The sequence below is a fragment of the Pararge aegeria genome, chromosome 10, assembly GCF_905163445.1.
Source record: "Pararge aegeria chromosome 10, ilParAegt1.1, whole genome shotgun sequence".
Taxonomy (NCBI): Eukaryota; Metazoa; Arthropoda; class Insecta; order Lepidoptera; family Nymphalidae; genus Pararge; species Pararge aegeria.
In genome coordinates this window covers 6,628,127-6,647,525 of record NC_053189.1, presented here as the reverse complement: position 1 = coordinate 6,647,525, position 19,399 = coordinate 6,628,127, and the positions used below count along the sequence as shown (strand labels likewise).

Here is a 19,399-nt window from a genome sequence, read left to right as displayed (position 1 = left end):
AAAACGCGCATAACTCTGAAAAATTTGAGGTCGAACTCGGTCATCGGCTCGGTCTCGGCCGACATTGAGCGAGCGAACCCGAAGCGTTAGCCAGTGGGCTATTACCGCTAATAACATCGCCTTGTATGATTGCCTGCTACTAAAAAATGCTCACTTTCGTTTTAAACTTGGTACTTTAAGTATACCGCGTGCACGCGTCTCCGCTTCATCCGTAATGTATAGCAAGCAACGCTATCCATGAACTAGAAACAGTGTTACCGTCCTGATTGTTATTAGCAGTTCGTTTTAGTTTCTAGTTGAGCATAGAACTCTTACCAATATTAAATTCATATTTTTTTTTATTGCATCAACTGTGTACATATGTCTTATGAACTAAAAAAAAACTAACAGTTTGCCATTTCCGGCGTGCAATATTATACAAACAGTGGGCTTACAAATAGATTAAAAAAAATCGTATTAAAGCATAACGCACATGTCATATTCTAACTAAAACAAAAAAATAAATATATAATTTAAATAATGAAAATGAATGAATGATGTAAATTATTATAAGTAATGTTGTTCAATAGAAAGCTTACAGAATTATCGATAAAACCGTGATATTTATGTCACCTTCTTCCACTTGCCTAATCGAACATAAATTTCATAACTAAGTAGTCCTAATAACACCGCACCAAATCTGTAAACTTCACCAATGCTTTAAACAGAATATTCTGCAGGATGGCCAACTCCTCGACAACTAAATGCAGATATATCGTGGGTAGATTTTTTAAGTTATTATGAAAATTAAGCTTAATTTGCTACACTCCGCGGAGGAGAATCTGGGTAGCGAAATTTATAATCTCTTCAATCAGTTATACTCCACACCAAACAGATCGTCGGCGATGTACTCTCTACGCACGTTTCGCTCCGAAATCGGAGCATCCTCAGGAGATGTTTACTTTACATTGACTAGTTGTCATTGATCTATTTTTTGTGGAGTAAGATTGAAGATATAATAAATTACGCCATACAGATCCTCCTGCTTTTAGTATAGCAAATTAAACTTTATTTATCGTGGAATTCAGCAAAGTAACGCCTGCTTCTATCCGATATTCTATTTTTAAATTTTTCATTGTTGTATGCAGGATCGTGCTCGTGATACCAAACAGCGTCTGTCAAGTACTACAACGCTTATCGTCAACGTACAGGATGACGACGACCAGGATCCTTCCTTCATTTATAAAGGATGCACTATGCATGATGGTGCTTGTATCAATCCAGAATATAATAGCTATGTAAGTATCTCCTGATTATCTCCTTATTGATTTAGTGGTTAGGATGTTCAAGTATCTATTACAAGGTCCTGGTTTCATTTCCGTGTAAGGATAACCCTGCGCCTTGGTCGCTTGTAATATTATCCTGTCTATAAAAATTATATACTTGATTTGACTTGACACATTGCATTGACCATAAAAACGTCTGACGGTTATTTCTTATTGGGGGTAAAAAAGAAGAGAAAGAAAAGTCGACTGGGGCTATGGCCACCGACACTGAATAGTCTCCTATATAAATATACTCAGTATTTATCTAGGAGTCCAAAAATCCTCAGAAATCAGAATTTATCCAGTCCAAAAATGTAAAGAATCTTTAACTCTTAACAGATATACAATAACATTTATTCTGGTACTGTTAAATTCTAATCTTAGAAAAATATACTTATCAATGTTAACCTTTCCTTTTCAGGTAAACGGCGGCGTTCTCGCAGGAATCTTAACAATAGAGCCCGACAAAATTCAAGCTGTGGACATGGACACACTTGATGCCCGCATCAAATACAGCATAGAGAGTGGGGAGCCAGAGTCCTGGAGCACTTACTTCGATATTGATGCAAATACTGGAGCTGTCAGGCAGTTGGTGCCTGTGGATACCAGTATAGCTAAGAAGTTCCAACTGATAGTCAAGGTTAGATATTAATTGTACGCGTAACTTTCTTAAGGTGCAAAAGCATTACTTGACCTTGGAAACTGCTGAGAAAAAATATAGTGTTACTGATGTTATGAGGTTACATGAAGAATTCCCAAGGAAAGAGCACGTCAAATTGGTTGCCCTTTTTCTCCTCTCACGGCCTCGGAATCCAAACCACAGCAACTTGTTCACACCCCTGACATATTATATACAAAGGCTCTTATCTTATCTGTATATCGCAAACGGAAATCTAACGTTGTTTATAACTTAATCTTAAAAATTACCTTGTATTATATTATTTTAATAAAAGAATTTCGTCTTTCATCATTATCAACCCATTACAGGCCCGCTACAAGCACGGGTCTCGTCTCAGAATCAGAAGGGTTTAGGTCGTTGTCCACCACCCTGGGCACGTACAAGTTTGTAGACACTTCACACACCTTTGAGAAAGTTGTGGACGCATGCAGGTTTCCTTACTATGTTTTCCTTCACCGTTAAAGCAAGTTGAATATTTTAACCTTAAACTGCGGTTACTGTAATCGTCAATAAAGAACGTGCATTTCAAGTACATGTAATTTTAAAGTAATCAAAATAACCCTGAATTACAGGCGGAAGAGGTGTCTGAAGCGAAACGCTTTACAACCGCCAAGCTAACGATCACAGTGCGTCCAGTGGACGCCAGTCCACCTGTAGTAGCCGCATCATTAGACGAAGGCCAGGTCGAGGAGAATTCACCAAAAGGAACTAAAGTGCTGGATCTTCAAGGACAACCTATAAAATTGAGCGTTTCGGACCCTGATTTGGTAAGAACATTGTTGTTTTTTCCGTGCATAGAATAGTGGGGTAAAAGCATTAGGGAGAAAACTACAGTTAGAGGAAAGCCAAATTAGGCCCTATCGCGTTATCGACTTGGATCAATTTTGATCAGGATGAAAAGTGTTTGATATCAAGGTCAACCTATAAAATTTCGCATATCTTGTCTTTTATTCCGTACTGAGGGTATCCAATATTTGGAAATACTCATATTAATTTATCATGCTTGATGGAGGATATAAAAGTAATCTAAAACTATGTTTTCCTCAAACTGTATCTTTTGAAGCTGGTGCGCTACTCGTACCTGCCGAAAATTATCGTCAAAGGCTCCTATTTTCAGTATCATGCAGTTGCTAAGATTTTTGCAGCATTATGTTATTAGTGGCAGAATGAGAAAAAATACTTGAAAATAAAGTTATTTAATAAAAAGATTGATGATCGAGAAACCAATCCTGGCAGTAGGTATTGCGACTATGCGCAAATTCACCTTGTATTTTTATATTTGTTGGAACTCGAAATTTATGCTCTCAGGGGCCAGGTGATCCCATACCGAAATACAAATTTGAGTTGACAACGAACTTCTTTGATATCGACAAAGATGGCTATCTCATAGTGGCAGACGATACATTGGATCGCGATGCTCCGAACACTGGCAAATTCAGATTCCAAGTAAGTATTCCATAAATATGTTTTTATTAAGACAACAGACAAAACAACAAAAAGGGTGCTTCGTCCGTAAACTTGATATTATGGACCAGTTATTCAAATGGTATGATTTCGACAATTGTCGTATGTTTGTATGCGACTATTTCCTAGATAGCGTCGATAGAGTCCCAAATATTTAATTTTAAATTACATATACTATCTATCTATATATATATATATATAAAAGAAAGTCGTGTTAGTTACACTATTTATAACTCAATTAGAGCCAGGAGACGGACATAGGATAGTGTTTATCCCGTTCGACAGCGTTCCCGTGTGAGTTGTCATAAAAAGTCAGTTACACCATTTATAACTCAAGATGGGCTGAACAAATTTTTATGATATTTGATTTTTTGGATTCCTCTTAGACCGGAATAGGATAATAAGTATTAAACTAATAACATTCATAAAAAAAAAAAAAATTATGCGCGGTACGAAGTTCGGCGGGACAGCTAGTATTTTATAAATATTGATAGCTTTTTATATTCGCCGAAAGTGTTAAAAGTGTTTTTGGGACGTCACGTTTACTTTTGACACACGATATCCACGGTATGGATTAACTGAACAGAATATTTGATAATTTCCTACTTTCTGGTGTCCAGATGGCATTTGTATCATAACCATTTATACTTCCAATCTTCGCTAACAGTCCAACAAAGCATTTCCATTGAGTTACGTATTAGTGATGTCAATTTGGCGTCTGCAAAAAACTACTTCAACTAAAACAATATTCTATTGTTTTAATAAACTAACTTAAATTTCAGGTGGTCGCCCGTGAAGTAAACGGTGGTGCGGCCTCTGCGCCATATTCATTGGCAGTAAAGCTTCTGGACCAAAACGACAACGCTCCGGTTATACCAAAGACACAACCTATCACTGTACCTGCTAGTTTAGAACCTACTGCTGTTTATAAGGTAATTATTGACCATATTAAAATATATATTTTACACATGCAGAGAGTTGTTCTGAAGGAAGCAAAGCACATTGTCTAACTTACAGTTTATAGACTCCTGACAGAGATATTCCTGCTCAATAGATTTACATGGCTAGATAATCTGAGCTACACATTGTACCTTTGTGTCCACCTTAGTCATCGCCTCTGGGCACTTCTTTTACAACCTCGCCTTGAGTTACGTATTGGTAAAAGTAAGTTGACGAAAATATGACGACCTTGAAAGTTGCAACCTCAAATATAAAAAGTATAGCGTGTTTTTAAAGGAAGTTAAGCTAAAAAGATGAACTCTCATTGGATCTTGGACTATCCATTTTACCTACTATTAAACTTTGACTTTGACTTTTGCTTCTTTCTTTGCATCTTTTAGACAAGCGCGCCCCATTTTAAGCTGCATCGTCACTTACTATCAGGTGTGATTGCAGTTAAGCGCTAGTCTATATATACTTAAAAAAAAATTGTAATTACATTTATCCATCGTAATCTCCACCAAAAGTACTAAGGTATCATTATAATCAGTGTTTAATACACTCCATATAATTTAGTAACATTTTTATTCCAGGTGGAAGCGACAGATATCGACGAGGGTGAGAACGCGCGTATTTCGTACAGCATTTACCACGTATCTAACAACGGTGGCAATAAGTTCACTATTGACCCCACCACTGGTGTTATATGTGAGTTGCACCAAGCACCGTTTTTTTGCACTTACCATGGAATAGTACGCGCCACATAGGCTGATTCTGGGCAGAACATCTTAGGCAGAGTGAAAAGCATTATATACTTTATTACTGCTTTGTTTTTGACTCATATACAATGAAACGCTGCGCAGTTTTAGCTTACGTGGCGAGAACTATAACATGGCACTAAAACATAAATATAAATTCGATTTTTTTTCCAAATTTACTATAAAGTCGTACTATTTGACACGTGTATTTCTAGAAGATATAGACTGCGGAATAGTTGCTTAAGATAGTCCTGACCAAACGCATCTAAATAAATAAATATATTACGACAATACACACATCGCCATCTAGCCCCAAAGTTATCGTGGCTTGTACTAAGATAACTCATGAATATATTTATGAATATACAATGAGTAATATTATTGTATTATTTTATAGTATATTTATGAGTAAATTATTGTACTCCGTACTGGAGACCAGGCTTGGAACGCGGAAAATTTGACCGCTAGTCCTGGGTAATACTAGCGATTTAATTCCCTTTAACCTAACTTTTAAATATCTTTAAAATATCTGTGTGAATTCTGGAAGATATAATCTAATATCCGGTTAGTGAGAGATTTTTTTCTGTTAGTGTTTACTGAGTTGATTGACCGCTTCTGCTTACACTTAGCAACGCAGAGGGGACAGGGTTAAGCGCGCGGTAAAGTAACTCATTAAAAATAAGCATCATCATAGGAACCCATTACCGGCTGTCTACAGGGCACGGGTCTTCTGACACAATCAGAAGGGGTCAAGGCCGTAGTCCACCAGACTCCACACACCTTTGAAAACTTTATATAGGACATTGTTGTTGAAGGAAGTGATGTTTTAATTAATTAAAACGCACAAATCTTAGAAAGGTATGAGGTGCGTGCTGGGATTCGAACTTGGCCCCACGAAAGTGAAGTCGAGCTCTTACCCACTGGGCTATCACCCCGTCAAAAATAAGCATGCGAGCGTTATTGCACAAATAGAAACACATAAATGGTACTTTAGAGATTTTCTCGCATGATCTTGCATGGTTTGTCACTTTTTTTGGGTGTTTTTTTAGGGGTTCAGCGCACGGCAATCGTAGCTGGACTTGTAAACATGTTTGTGCATTGCATGTAGATTTCCGAAGAAACTCAAACTCTAAAACAACTAACTAAAAGTCAGTTTACTCTGAAGCTGGATGTATCTTGACCAACACAAAGCAACAATTTTTGATTATGTGTGCAAATTAATGAAATATTTAGACGGTGTTTGCGTTTTTAGCTGAACACCAAAACTGTTTCTGTGTGCAAGGGCTCTAGCAATTTTTGAATTTTTGGAATTTCGTTTACATATATTGTCTGTACTACACTTCGTTTTCCCTTAAATGTTCAATATTGAAAGGACATGAAAGCTAAAATATTATGCAATATTATTTAATTTAGTACCCACCATTTCTTATATATAATATACATACATACATATTTTAAGGACAAGTTTTTAAAGTAACCCAAGATTGGTACAGAATGCTTAGCATTGAGTTCGTACTTTGTACAGTGTATTTTTACTTATGCAATAAAGTATACAAAAAAAAAAAGAGTGTCTAGAGTATTGATACTGATTACGATGTTATGTCGATATCCATCCCGCACGGAAATTCGCATTAATTGTATTATTTATTAACAAGTTTTTGTCCTACAGCCAGCACGGGTCGCCTACAAGCGGGTGAACAATACAGTGTGACAATAAGAGCAACAGACGCTAAGGGCTTGAGTTCTCAAGGAATAGTTGAGCTGATGGTAGCGCCGGGGCCAAACACGCGACCCCCGCAGTTCTCTTCGAGAGATTACTACGCGCCGGTGTCAGAGGGGGCTGCTATTAACTCCACTGTCACCACTGTTACTGTAAGTTTGACCAAATATCTTCGTCACGTGCTAAATTCTTATAGTTGCATGTTTCTACAGCGGCGTTACTCCGCCAATTTTATTTAAGTTATACTTCTTTTAAAAGATCACTTTTAGTGATAAGGCTGCCTTTCCACCCCAGCTCTAAGTACTATTACTGTTCTTCTTGTGTTTTTCTTGTGTGTAGCAATAAAGTTTTTCTATTCCATTCTAGTCTATTATTTCTGCGTGTTAGGGAATAATGATGAGAGTAGACTTTTACGATGCGCATGCGAACCGTCACAAAAAACCGACACCCTGAAGTTAGCTACATTTTAGTTCTACAAAAAAGGCTTGACTGTGTACACCTTTGATTGTCAGTCTGCGGGCTTATTCCAGTGATGTAATTGATCCAATTGTACAAAAATCTCAAATTTTAATGTTAAGTGAAACTTGGTTTTCAGGTAATGAGTTAACTAGATAATGCGTTATTATAAAACTTTAATTGTATTGAAAACTTTTTTTTTATTGTTTGTCTTTTTTTTCCACAAACTTAGAATAAGGCGAAAGATAACATTTTTGATTTTGATCTTGTTACGCCTAAGAAGTATAACTTCTAACGCGTGTGACAAGCTGATGCCCGCGGTTCTTCGTCCGCGTTTTTTACGTTTATTTTACAAATCGTCATCGAACCGTTAATTTCCTAAGACAAAAAGTATCCTAGTAGAAGACTTGGAGCTCAGTACAGTATATAGAGACTTGCCCAGTACAGTATAGAGGTATATTCTTTACAGCAAAGCCGCGACCAAAAAGCGGTTTAATTTACATATATTTTTTTAAATTACAGGCCAAAGATCCAGAGAACGAACCGGTTACATATTCCATCGCATCTGGGAACGACCTCCGGCAATTCGCCATTGGTTCCAACACTGGCATTATTACGGTCATAAGACGGCTCGATAGGGAAGTTCTTACGAGATACCAGTTGGTAAGTTTTCTCGTATGCATCGTAAACTCAATCCATTTACAGAAGGACACAAAATAGGAGTTCAATGCGAGTTGGGCACACACATGTTTCTGTACCTACCTTGGTACACTATGAAATTTCCATCTACAGGATGCAAGCATATATGTGTGTGCAAAATGTCATGAAAATCGTTGTGCGGTGGTGGAGCCGATCGTAGATAGCAAACAACCGATAGAAAGAATGTAATAAAACTTTTTGGGTTTTTAATTTACTTTAATTTTACAGATGGTAAGAGCCGAGGATCCTGGCAAGCTGTCGACGACAGCCACCGTGAATATTAAAGTTACCGATATCAACGATAATAATCCAAAGTTCGATGAAGATTCCTATTCATTCCAAGTTAAAGAAGGTAATATTTTAGTCTCTACTTAACTCTACTTTTTGGCTTGGTGGCTTTGGGGAGGCTTCGGCCGTGGCTAGTTACCACCCTACCAACAAAAACGTGCTGCTAAGCGATATAGCGTTCCGGTACGATGTCGCGTAGAAACCGATGAGAAGAAGAAGAAGAAACACTTTATTGCACGTATAATATACAGCAAAAGAAACAATAAGAAGTTTACAGTAAAATACAATATTGCACGTATAATATACAGCAAAAGAAACAGTAAGATGTTTACAGTAAAATACAATGTATTATTGCTGCAAGCAATCTCTTACAGGTAATCTCTGTAGACAAAACTTCTGTACAGCAAAAGAACGGACAGTGCCAAGAGCGTTGTAATATATACATAAATACCAAAATGTATAGATACAAATTCATTCATAATTTAAATAAATATACGTAATATGTTTATAAATATAAAATATGCACAAGTAGATTTGAAACCGATTAGATGTATGGGTAAAACTGCCAAACTCTTCAACAGGTTAGCCTGCTACCATTAGGTGAGACTGTAGTCAACGGCTAACTTGTAGTGGAATTTAAAAAAGCATTACACATGATTAATAAACAAATATACATCTTTGTAATATTATCACCATCATTATCAAATCATTACCTTCTCAATAGAGGGCATGGGTCTCTTCTCAGAATGAGAAGGGGTAAGGCTACCACTAGAGCTAGTACAGTACTAGCGTAGACCACCACGCTGGCGCAGCGGAATTAGTATCAAATGTTACTTCCTGTTATTTTAGTTTCAAATTATTAGCTATTTTTATACATTAGGTATATTATAAATACCTATTTCTGAGCTTCTATTTTGAACACTTTATATCTCGTCTTATTACGATTATTATAAGGTAACTAAAAAAATTATAAATTATTAATAAACTTAAAGCAATTAAATATGTAAATTTCAATAATAATAATTATAATAATGCAGAATAAACTTACGTCAAAAATCGGGAACCATGTTTTCCTTCACCGTTAAAGTAAATAATATTTTTAATTTCTTAATGTACGTCTCAATAAACATAAATTATTGGTGTATTGTAGGTAAATCAGGTGAATACGTAGGCTACGTCCACGCAACCGATATAGATGACGGAGTGAACGCAATGATCACTTACAGTATACCCTCCCACCTACCTTTCAACATAGATAACGCTACCGGAATGATAAACACAAACACCGAGCTGGATTATGAAGATACTAAGGTAAGTTTTAACTAAACATCAAAATTTTAATAGCTATTTATGCAACTGTTACGTGATGAGGGATTTTTAATTTGAGTACTAAATCGATAACGCCCGCTTCAAAAGCATGAAGCATGAGTTATGAATACATTTTATTTGTACACGCATTTCGAAGTTGGGTTAGGTTAGTATATTCAATGCATTTCTGGATATATCCGACAGATTCTATGCCCCTATCAGTTTTTCGAATTTAAACATACAGTCTCAATTAACTACAACCATAATTTACGTGTTCATTACATAATCAGAATGACATTACATGTTTTAGGAATCTAGGTATTCCTAGGAATATGAGAATATTATATCCTAGTTAGGAAGATGCTGTTAAAGCAACAAGGTGACAACTTTAGTGAAAGAGTGAGCTGAAATTGTAAGGCTAAATTCAGGGAATTTAGCCTTACAATTTCAGCCATTACTCAGAAACCACAAAACGTCGCCTCCGGCAACTAACACTAACGCTATTAATAATGATCTATAAACTCAAGTTAGCTGGTATTATTGAATGGTTTGTCGTTGAAATTTTTATATACTTAGATGTCCTTATTTAGTAAAAAAATAATTAGAAATATTACATAATATTCGTACTTGTAATCGTTGTTCACGTGTTTCTTTTAAAACAATGCTATTTTAAAAATAACATATAAGCGAGTGGAAATTTTGATTTATATGCCATGCCTATGCTTCGGAGAAGGGATGGACGTTAGGCTCCCAAGGTGCTGGAATGGCAGCCCCGAACTGGTAAGCGCAGCGTTGGTCGAACCCCGACGAGGTGGACGGACGACATTAGGCGCGTCGCAGGTAGCCGATGGATTCAAGCGGCACAAAACCGTGGAATTTTTATGTCCAGCAGTGGACGTCTATTGGTTGATATGATGATGATGATGACGCTTTTCTCTTTCCCCTCAACTACTGTGCAAAAAAATCGTGTCGATATCATGCTCTGTGAAAAATAAAAACAAATCTATCCTGTTCATTTTTCCGGGATAAAAAGCAGCTTTTCTGCTATTTCAGAATATAATCTATATCATTTCTTAAGCATAGATAAACGGGTACATACCACGATACTCTGAATTTGAGTCCCGTCGTGACCACGATCCATGCAGCTGGGTCGAAATATCGACAAATTCTAAATATTATCGTGGTATGTACCCGTTTATCTATGCTTAAGAAATGTTGATTAACCACGAAAATCTAAGTTTAAAATCTTTAATAATATATATCAGTGCTATTTCATCCAGATCTGTTCTGTCGTGAATGAGTATAAAGAGTCGTGAATGTCCATCCAAACTTTCGCATTTATAGATTCGGTGTAGATTGAGAACGTCCGCGTAAGAACACATTTAATTTTCAGGACTACGCATTCGTAGTGACTGCAACCGACGGGGCAATAGATAAACGCCTCGGCACCGCATCTGTCACTGTAAGAGTAGAAGACGTTCCGGATGAACAACCTATATTCGCACAGGCTTTATACTCTGTACACGTGCCTGAGAATGCACCCAATTACCCTGTTGTTAAAGTCCACGTAAGTTTTTTCTGTCTTCTTCATAATAAAAACTAAAACATTTACAAAAAAAGAGAGAGTAGTTATAGGATAGAAATTTAAAATAATATATGCCGTCCAATTGTTCAATATCCACAACTAATATAAAAAATTAGTATACTACGACAATACACACATCGCGATCTAGCCCCAAAGTAAGCGTAGCTAGAGTTATTGGTACTAATGACTGATGTACATTTTTATGAATAATATACATAAATACTTCACACCAATATTTTCCAAAACGATTTTATATAATGAATTTAACAAGAAGTATTTTCTCTCGAAGTTTGGGCTTAAGGCGTGATTTGATAAATGTTAAGTTAATGTTATTTTTTAAGCTTTGTTTTTTTTTAATTATATAACAACTTTCCACAGGCTGAAGACCCAGATACAATGCCAGAAGTAACTTACACAATAATCAAGGGAGACACCGATCTGTTCTCTATAGATCGCAAGTCTGGTTTAATAAGAACACTACAACCTCTGGATAGAGAGATAAGTGCAAGACATGAGTTGGTTGTTGGCACCGAGGAAAATAACGAGCCGGGAAGTGGAGCTACTACTACTGTGGAAGTACTGGTAGATGTAAGTATTTCTAAATTTTGGGCTATTGTTGTCTAGGACCTAAGTCATTAAAAGGTGATGACCTAGACATGTTAAGTATTGCCTTTTGTCATTTATGAGTTGATTTCTAATTAACTTAAACGTTTCAAGGACAAAAACGACAACGCACCTATTTTCACCTCGGCCGTGCGTCCCGTAACAATAGAAGACACATCATCGATTGGGAGTTTGGTCGAAACCGTCGTAGCGGCAGACGCCGATGCCACCGCCCCTAATAATAGGATCAGATACGCGCTGGCCGGTAGGGGCAAAGCATCTAAATACTTTCACGTGGAACCAGATACTGGTGCTGTTAAAGTACGGGACGATTTGAGGAAGGAAACCGATAGTGAATATACCGTAAGTGCTTTCACTTTTAACATTTCTGACCTTAGTACAATAGGTTTTTCATCATGTACCTATTTAAGAATCAAATCGAAGAAAAGAAAACTGTTAAGTACCAACAGCGTAACAATACTGAGGCCTAAAATGTCATAACATTATTTTTAGATCTCCAAAATGCCATTCGGTATTTTATTATAAAGAAGTTTATGACTATCACTACTTACATTATTTTGATATTTTAGAAGAACGTACTTATACGGAAACCATTTAATTGTTCAAACACATTTCTTTTATCGTTCTTATAACTATATGTTACTATAGGGCTTTCATAAAAGCCTTCATTACAACGTTGAAGTTATGGAGAGATAAAGTGTAATTTGGTAATTTATTATAATTTATTGAAATCGCAGAAATAAGTATTTTTTTTGCCGTACAAAAGTTTCTTAGAATTCATTTCTGAGCTGCTATACCCAGAGTAACTCTTCGCACACCATTAAAGTCGCACTTCCCAAAGTGCCTCTATGCGCCTATCAAACTGAGGCGTACGTGTCAATCCTAATGTGCCTGTGTAATGACACACCAGCAACCACGCCCTTCACAACCGAACACCGAAACAGCATTGCAACAATGCTGCTTTGTGGCAGGAATAAGCGTGGCGATAGTATTTCCAAGGTCAAGCTCTGTCACAAACAGCTCCTTATCCACTTAAACTGCCTGTAACAAAAATAGAGACGCGAATGTAGGTTTACTGATTTTATTTTACTTTCAGGTTGACATACAAGCTTACGATCAGGGCGATCCTGTGATGTCTTCAGTGATGAGCCTCACAGTTTACGTCAGCCATTCAGCTATAGTGCCACCCGATGTAAGTGTAACGTGTACTATGGGCTTCTTATTCAAGCTTTGTTGCTCGGAATGTTTGAATTAGATTTCCTTAGTTAGTTTACCGATCTACACTGGGCAACCGTGGTGGACTACGGCCTAAACCGTTCTCATTGTGGGAGGAGACCCGTGCCCTGTAGTGGGCCGGTAATTGGTTGATATGATGATGATGAGAACCTTGACATAAGCCCGGTTTCGTTTTAGGATATGTGTGTAACCGACCAATAAGATTGCCTTATTCAGTTTAACCATGAGCTAAGCTAATTTTTTGCACGTTAGTGGAGCACACAATTTCACGTATCTACACTACAACGTCACAGTGAAATTAACCTAATATATCTTAAGTTAGACTTAAGAATTCTTTATACTGACCGATTGTGTTTTTTATTTTTATAAACGTTTTGCCAGGACTGTTGGCTGAAGACGAATTTATGCTTAAACATGCTAATGGTATTTCCATTAATTTGTTGTAGTCATATTTACAGTACTTACTCGTAAATGTTCGAGAACTACTACGATAATAAGCATAGAAAACTTATACTAATGGCACTGACCTTTTTCTAATGAGAAGAACCCTTCGAGTATCGAACGCTGGAACATCAAAGTAAAACAGAACTGTAAAACAATGGTTTAAAGATCAAATTGGTTTAAAATTAAACAGTTATTGCTTTTGGCTTGTTTGTGAAATACAAATCTGTAGCACAGAATTTTCAACTCTAAATCGAGTGTCATTAAATAAATCTTGCCTCGTCGATATCGTATTTCGATGTGCGAAAGCGACTCCACTTTTGCGAGCATATAATTAATATATAATCTTGTATTGAGGACAAAAGTGAAGTGCAATTTCAATCTTCCAATTCTACTTATACGCAATTGTAATAAAAATCCTGTTTGCAAGCAAGTAAGGTTGTAGAGAGAAATGAATAAGTTAACTCTACGTCATTTATATATTGTTTTACAGGTGAGACTTGGATTCCCTGACACAGTTTACACAGAGCACGTTGCCGAAAACTCCCCGAACGGCACGCTTGTAAGGACATTACCTATTTGGAACAAGAAAAAGCATTCGCGAGACACTCCATTGAAGTGTCTCCTCACTGATGCTACCCAGAAAGGTAATTATTATGTCAACTTTCAGCAACATTGACGGATTGTAAGATCTTAACCATTATTCAATGTAAAGTCAACATCTCCTGAGGGTGTTCCGGTTTCGGAGCGCAACGAGCATATGGAGCATATGGAGTATAAAGATTGAAGAAATTATGAATTGCACCATACACATTTTCCTGCTTTTCGCGGACAAAAGAGCAAATTAGTCTTAATTTTCACAATATATCATGGAATTCTGCAAAGAAACGCCTGCTTCTATCCAACATTGACGGACATTTAATTCCAAGATACAAACAGGAGTTTAATAGCATTTAGAAACCACGTTTCATGAAACTATTAAGTGATAGCTTTAAGTACTTATAAAAGGTTCGCACTCACAGTTAATAACTGCGGTTCGTAAGGCATTCGTTTCTACAACTGTGAAATCCTTTACCAAATCATCACCAAATTTAATGAGACCAAATCGATTTAGTTGGTAGTCGTAATTTGGAGTAACATTGCTAAAAACTTTGGATTACGATAAAATATGGAATTTCATTAATTTCCAAAGGTATTCACCAGATCATCAATTCTGCATGAAACTAGCAATAACATCTCTTACACCAGTTAAAAAGTTAAGTAAGCTTGCTTTTCAACGATAATCGGCAACTAATTCTGTAATTGCTAAATTTCTGTGTATAATGTACCTATACTTAAATACCGTACCTATACGTAAATATATACAAATTATTGTAGTCTGTTAAAGTGATCTGTGGCTCAATAGGATATAAATATTAATTTTTAAATACTATTATTTTATTTAAGAAGATATTTATTTATTAAACAATTTTATTTTAGTTTTAGGTTAGATTAGGTTAGAATACTTATACTTACCGGTATTAACAATCTCTTGTAATTTTTAGGCATTTTCTACGTTAAACTTACTGAAGAACGAGACTGCGCAATCTACCTAAACAGTTCATTGGACTACGAATCTCTAACGGAATATTCGCTAGAGATTCAACTGGAGTCTATACAAGGTCTTATAAACCCTGAAGCAAATAAAGCAGTGATAAGGGTGCATGTAACTGACGTTAATGATAATGCGCCAATGTTCATATTCCCTGAACAATCTACAATTATTGGGGCCAAAGGGAAATATTTCGCAATCGCTACTAAAGAAATGCCTTTAGGTGCTAACGTGTTGCAAGTGAAGGTAAGATTTTAAACTAATTTAAAATACTCTCTAAAGGTTAAACTAGAGTCCATACAGTGTCTTATAAACCCTAAAGCAACTGGAGCAGTCAATGATAATGCGTAGTGTTTATATTGCTTGATATATGATAAATATTTCGAAATAAATAAATATACTACGACAATACACACATCGCCATCTAGCCCCAAAGTAAGCGTGACTTGTGTTATGGGTACTAAGATGACTGAAGATTTTTTTTTTTTTTTATAATATACATAAATACAATATACAGATAAACACCCAGACCCCAGTTCATCACACAAACATCTTCCAGTTGTGGGAATCGAACACACGGCTTTAAGAATCAGAAAAGAGGATCGCTGCCCATTGCGCCAATCGGCCGTCAAAATCTTCACTTAACAAAGTGTATGTCACACGACATAGTTTAAATTGTGATACACTAGTATTTAAATACTGCTTGGGTATACGGTATAAAATTTTGGGTCGAAAGAAAACAGTTTTATGAAGACCAGGAATGTTAATGAAAAGTGGCAACTTCTTGTGTAAGCCATATTAAATTTTTTCCAAATTATAATATCTTTGAGTCAATGTTTTAGGGATCTTAATCCCTCGAACGAATGACAGAAAAGGCCTATGCGCAGTTGTCGGGCGTAGTAAGAGAAGCCGAAAAACAAACTTCTGCTCAGCCTTCAACCAAAACCTGGTGATTTTACGTATCTCTCTCCTTTCTAGGCGAAGGATAAGGACAGCGGCGATTTCGGTAAAATAGAGTACCGTAAAAACGCGTGGACTAAAGCTGCCGATGAGTACTTCACACTCGATGCGGATACTGGAGTCATTAGTAATATTAAAACATTCGAGAATGTTCCCAAAGAAGTTCTGCCCTTCAAGTTCAATGTCATGGCCAGAGATAATCCTAAAGCCGAAGATTATAAGACTGCTAGAGCGTCTGTTGTGGTAAGTTTTAATTAAAACTCACACTAGAATTTTGTACTGATGAACCCACAGACGAAAGAATGCGGGGTATATTCTATCTTTAATTTTAAATATGTATACCAAAACAAGCTAAGAAAAGAAAAGGTGAAACTTAAAGTATGGTATAAAAATTAAGGAAACTAATTCCCGTTTTCACTAAACCTAGGAATGGGCTTATTCAGATGCCTAGTGATTTCGGTGATTCCTAGAACAAAAAAACCATGCACGAACTCTTATGTTAGGTCTAAAGTGTTAGGCGCCGTCTAAAGTTGCGCCGTCAAAAAATTAAAACATTGATAATACAAACACAATATGCCACACCTTGTGGCAAGAACCATAGACAAGTTAGGTAAGTTAAGTTAGGATGAAAGATAAATGTATGCCTAGGAATGTTCTTTGATTAGGCATTACTTATGCATTGCCTTGTTCATCGTTATTGAAAAAGGGCATTAGTTTTTGTAAATAATATAAAAACCAGATTTCAATTGTTCCACAAATGGATTTAGATGTGCATTTTTTAATGGCTAATCTAAAATACCTAATGTCAACCTGCAAATGGATTACCTAATGGCAATCATTAGATTGTTAGCAGTAGAATATACAATAAAATTGAACATAGTACCGGTGATAGAGTCACTACTAACAGACAGACTAGACGTTTGAGAAGTGCTTGTAAAGTATTTAAAATAAATTAATATGGAGTTTGAAGTAGTCATTATAGTAAGCATGGTGTATGCTTAATATATAATAATCGCAGTACCTACGATGTGAGTTTTTATATTTATTAAATTTTATGTAGGTGCTATCACTTAAGTCATTTATTATTTGTCTTCCACTGCTTAGTAATATTGATAAAGTAGTTAAGATTGCCACTAAAAAAAGTAGGTGCGAAATGTGTTTGGTTACGATAATTAACCGGTTCGCTACAAATTTTAATAATTACGTCATTTTGATTGCTTAAATGTTTAACTAATTAAATGTGTGTATTGTTTGATTTAAGATCACACGTGTCCTACCATTATATACTTGACTAGTGGTTGCCCTCGACTACATCCTCATCATTTTTATGTGGTTTCACGCACAGGATCCATTGATTTTCCGCACCTATCCCGCAGGATCCATTAACTTTCCAGGGATAAAAACTATTGATATTCCATGTTCCTACATGATGCAAGCTATCTCTGTCAAACATTTTATCTCATCAAAGCTAAATAACAAAACACACACACTTTTGTAATATTGGTACGGATTGTATTGGGGTTTTCTGTTAAGGCATTCTAAGTATTAGTTCGGAGTAAATTAAGGACTGAATACAACAATTTCCTTAAAGTTTCGGTTATCTAACTAACACTTACTGGTAAATCGAACCGGTTCTGATCCGGGCGTATCGTATAGCCGTTCTTACAATGTTTTGCCGTATAGCATAATGACAAAAACACGAAGTAGTTCAGTCGAAATCCTTGGTACTTCATGAGCATTTCAAAATATGGAGCTGATTTATCGGTGGAGAATTACATTCTCGAAATAGTTTGTTCTCTGGACCATATCTATTAATTTCTCGACCCCAATGATACTTTTCATTAACATATTTTGTTCTTTTGCACAGATAAATCTGCTACAAAAAGACAACCAACTGATAGTCGAAGTGGCAGACCTAAACATAAACGCAATGTCTCCATTACAAGCACGTAACTTACTCTCAGGTATAGAAGAAAAGAGTGGTTTAGTCGCTGGCTTGGAGAAGTTAACTCCCAGGTTATACTTGGGAGAGAATGGGACATTGGAAAGTGATACGAGGAGTACTAATGTGTGGTTGTACTTGCTCGATCCGAATACTGGAGAAATATTGACGCGAGAATCGCAGCCGGTGAAGAAGTAAGTTGACTATTTTCTATGTTTTGGACATTTATATTGTTTTGTAATCAGGCTAGAAACCCATGGGATCCAGCTGTCCCATTCCCCTCATCTGCAGCGAGATAGCTCCGGCACTCGGCTCAGGTGGTAGCTAGAACTCCGGGAAATATACATACAACGGGTCCTCCGGGCGTTTAGTAAAGCCAACGAGAGGGACATGCCGTGGTGGTTCTAAGTTCTTGTATACGAGTCCCACAAAACCTCTGTCCTGCCCAAAAGTACGTTATAAAAAAAAGGCTAGAAGCCCATCTAAACAGTCTTGCAATATCATGACTTACATAATAATGCTAAAAATAACCGTTATAGAACAACTGTCTTTTGGACTTAAAGCGGGAAACAATTATTGTAAATTGGAATAAATATTTGGAATAATTCAAAACGTCTGGTTGATTGTCTCATATCTTGTCCCTCAAGCTCAATAACATTGAATACAATGAGTATGTTATTTGTTTATCATTTACCTTATTCAATTCTATGTCGTTAAAGTCGCGAAAACTTACGCAAAGCCATAGGCATGGGTAGTGTTGGGAACGCTTTTCGGAGCCCTGTTTCCTGATTCTTACAACCTGGTTTCCTTTTAAACAAGATTTATTAAGCATTTTTTTTAGATAAGGCTACACTAATTCTCTAAGAGAAACGCTGAACCGATTTGGATTTCTAATTTAGGTCTTGAAATATTTGTTATGGTCTTGAGAAGGCATAAACGGTGAGAAAAATTACTATAAATGACATATATAGTACGAGTGTTTGTTTCCTAGCTCCACCTTAACAGCTGGACCGATTTTGGTCTAATATGTATATTTCAATGGGTTTCTAGTCGGCTTGGAATAGTATTAGACCCGGTAGGTGGCGCCGCTTTACTGGACATGACGACATCTGCTGGGTCTTCTAGTCAAATGATACAAAAAACCATAACTACGTTTATCTACGGAGTACGGTGTGATACGACTTAGAAGTAGAAGCGTTTTTCGTGACAGAGCTCGTCCGGGGATGTACTATCCCCATGTTTATTACTGCTGCTATGAAGCATTGCAGCAATGCTGTGTTTTGGTTTGAGGAGCGTGGTTGCCAGTGTTACACATGAAGCTTAACACCTACGCTTCAAATTGATGGACACATGGCGGCATGTTGCAGGACGTGCAATTAAAAAAAAAACTGGGAGCTGTTTATTA

At 36.5% G+C, this 19,399-nt stretch overlaps 1 protein-coding gene across 2 annotated transcripts in view; it reads left to right on the top strand.

Annotated features, from left to right (window-relative positions):
- LOC120626665 (cadherin-99C) overlaps window positions 1-19,399 on the top strand; it is a 175,915-nt gene that overhangs the window by 150,296 nt on the left and 6,220 nt on the right. For both annotated transcript variants that reach the window (XM_039894276.1, XM_039894275.1), the window contains 18 exons: window positions 1,128-1,277; window positions 1,726-1,944; window positions 2,556-2,750; window positions 3,292-3,429; window positions 4,230-4,379; window positions 4,980-5,094; window positions 6,814-7,016; window positions 7,843-7,983; window positions 8,248-8,371; window positions 9,458-9,618; window positions 11,009-11,182; window positions 11,579-11,788; window positions 11,918-12,166; window positions 12,921-13,016; window positions 13,995-14,148; window positions 15,046-15,338; window positions 16,071-16,295; window positions 17,920-18,188. In XM_039894276.1, coding sequence (XP_039750210.1) covers window positions 1,128-1,277; window positions 1,726-1,944; window positions 2,556-2,750; window positions 3,292-3,429; window positions 4,230-4,379; window positions 4,980-5,094; window positions 6,814-7,016; window positions 7,843-7,983; window positions 8,248-8,371; window positions 9,458-9,618; window positions 11,009-11,182; window positions 11,579-11,788; window positions 11,918-12,166; window positions 12,921-13,016; window positions 13,995-14,148; window positions 15,046-15,338; window positions 16,071-16,295; window positions 17,920-18,188 — 3,266 coding nt within the window. The remainder of the gene's footprint in view (window positions 1-1,127; window positions 1,278-1,725; window positions 1,945-2,555; window positions 2,751-3,291; window positions 3,430-4,229; window positions 4,380-4,979; window positions 5,095-6,813; window positions 7,017-7,842; window positions 7,984-8,247; window positions 8,372-9,457; window positions 9,619-11,008; window positions 11,183-11,578; window positions 11,789-11,917; window positions 12,167-12,920; window positions 13,017-13,994; window positions 14,149-15,045; window positions 15,339-16,070; window positions 16,296-17,919; window positions 18,189-19,399) is intronic.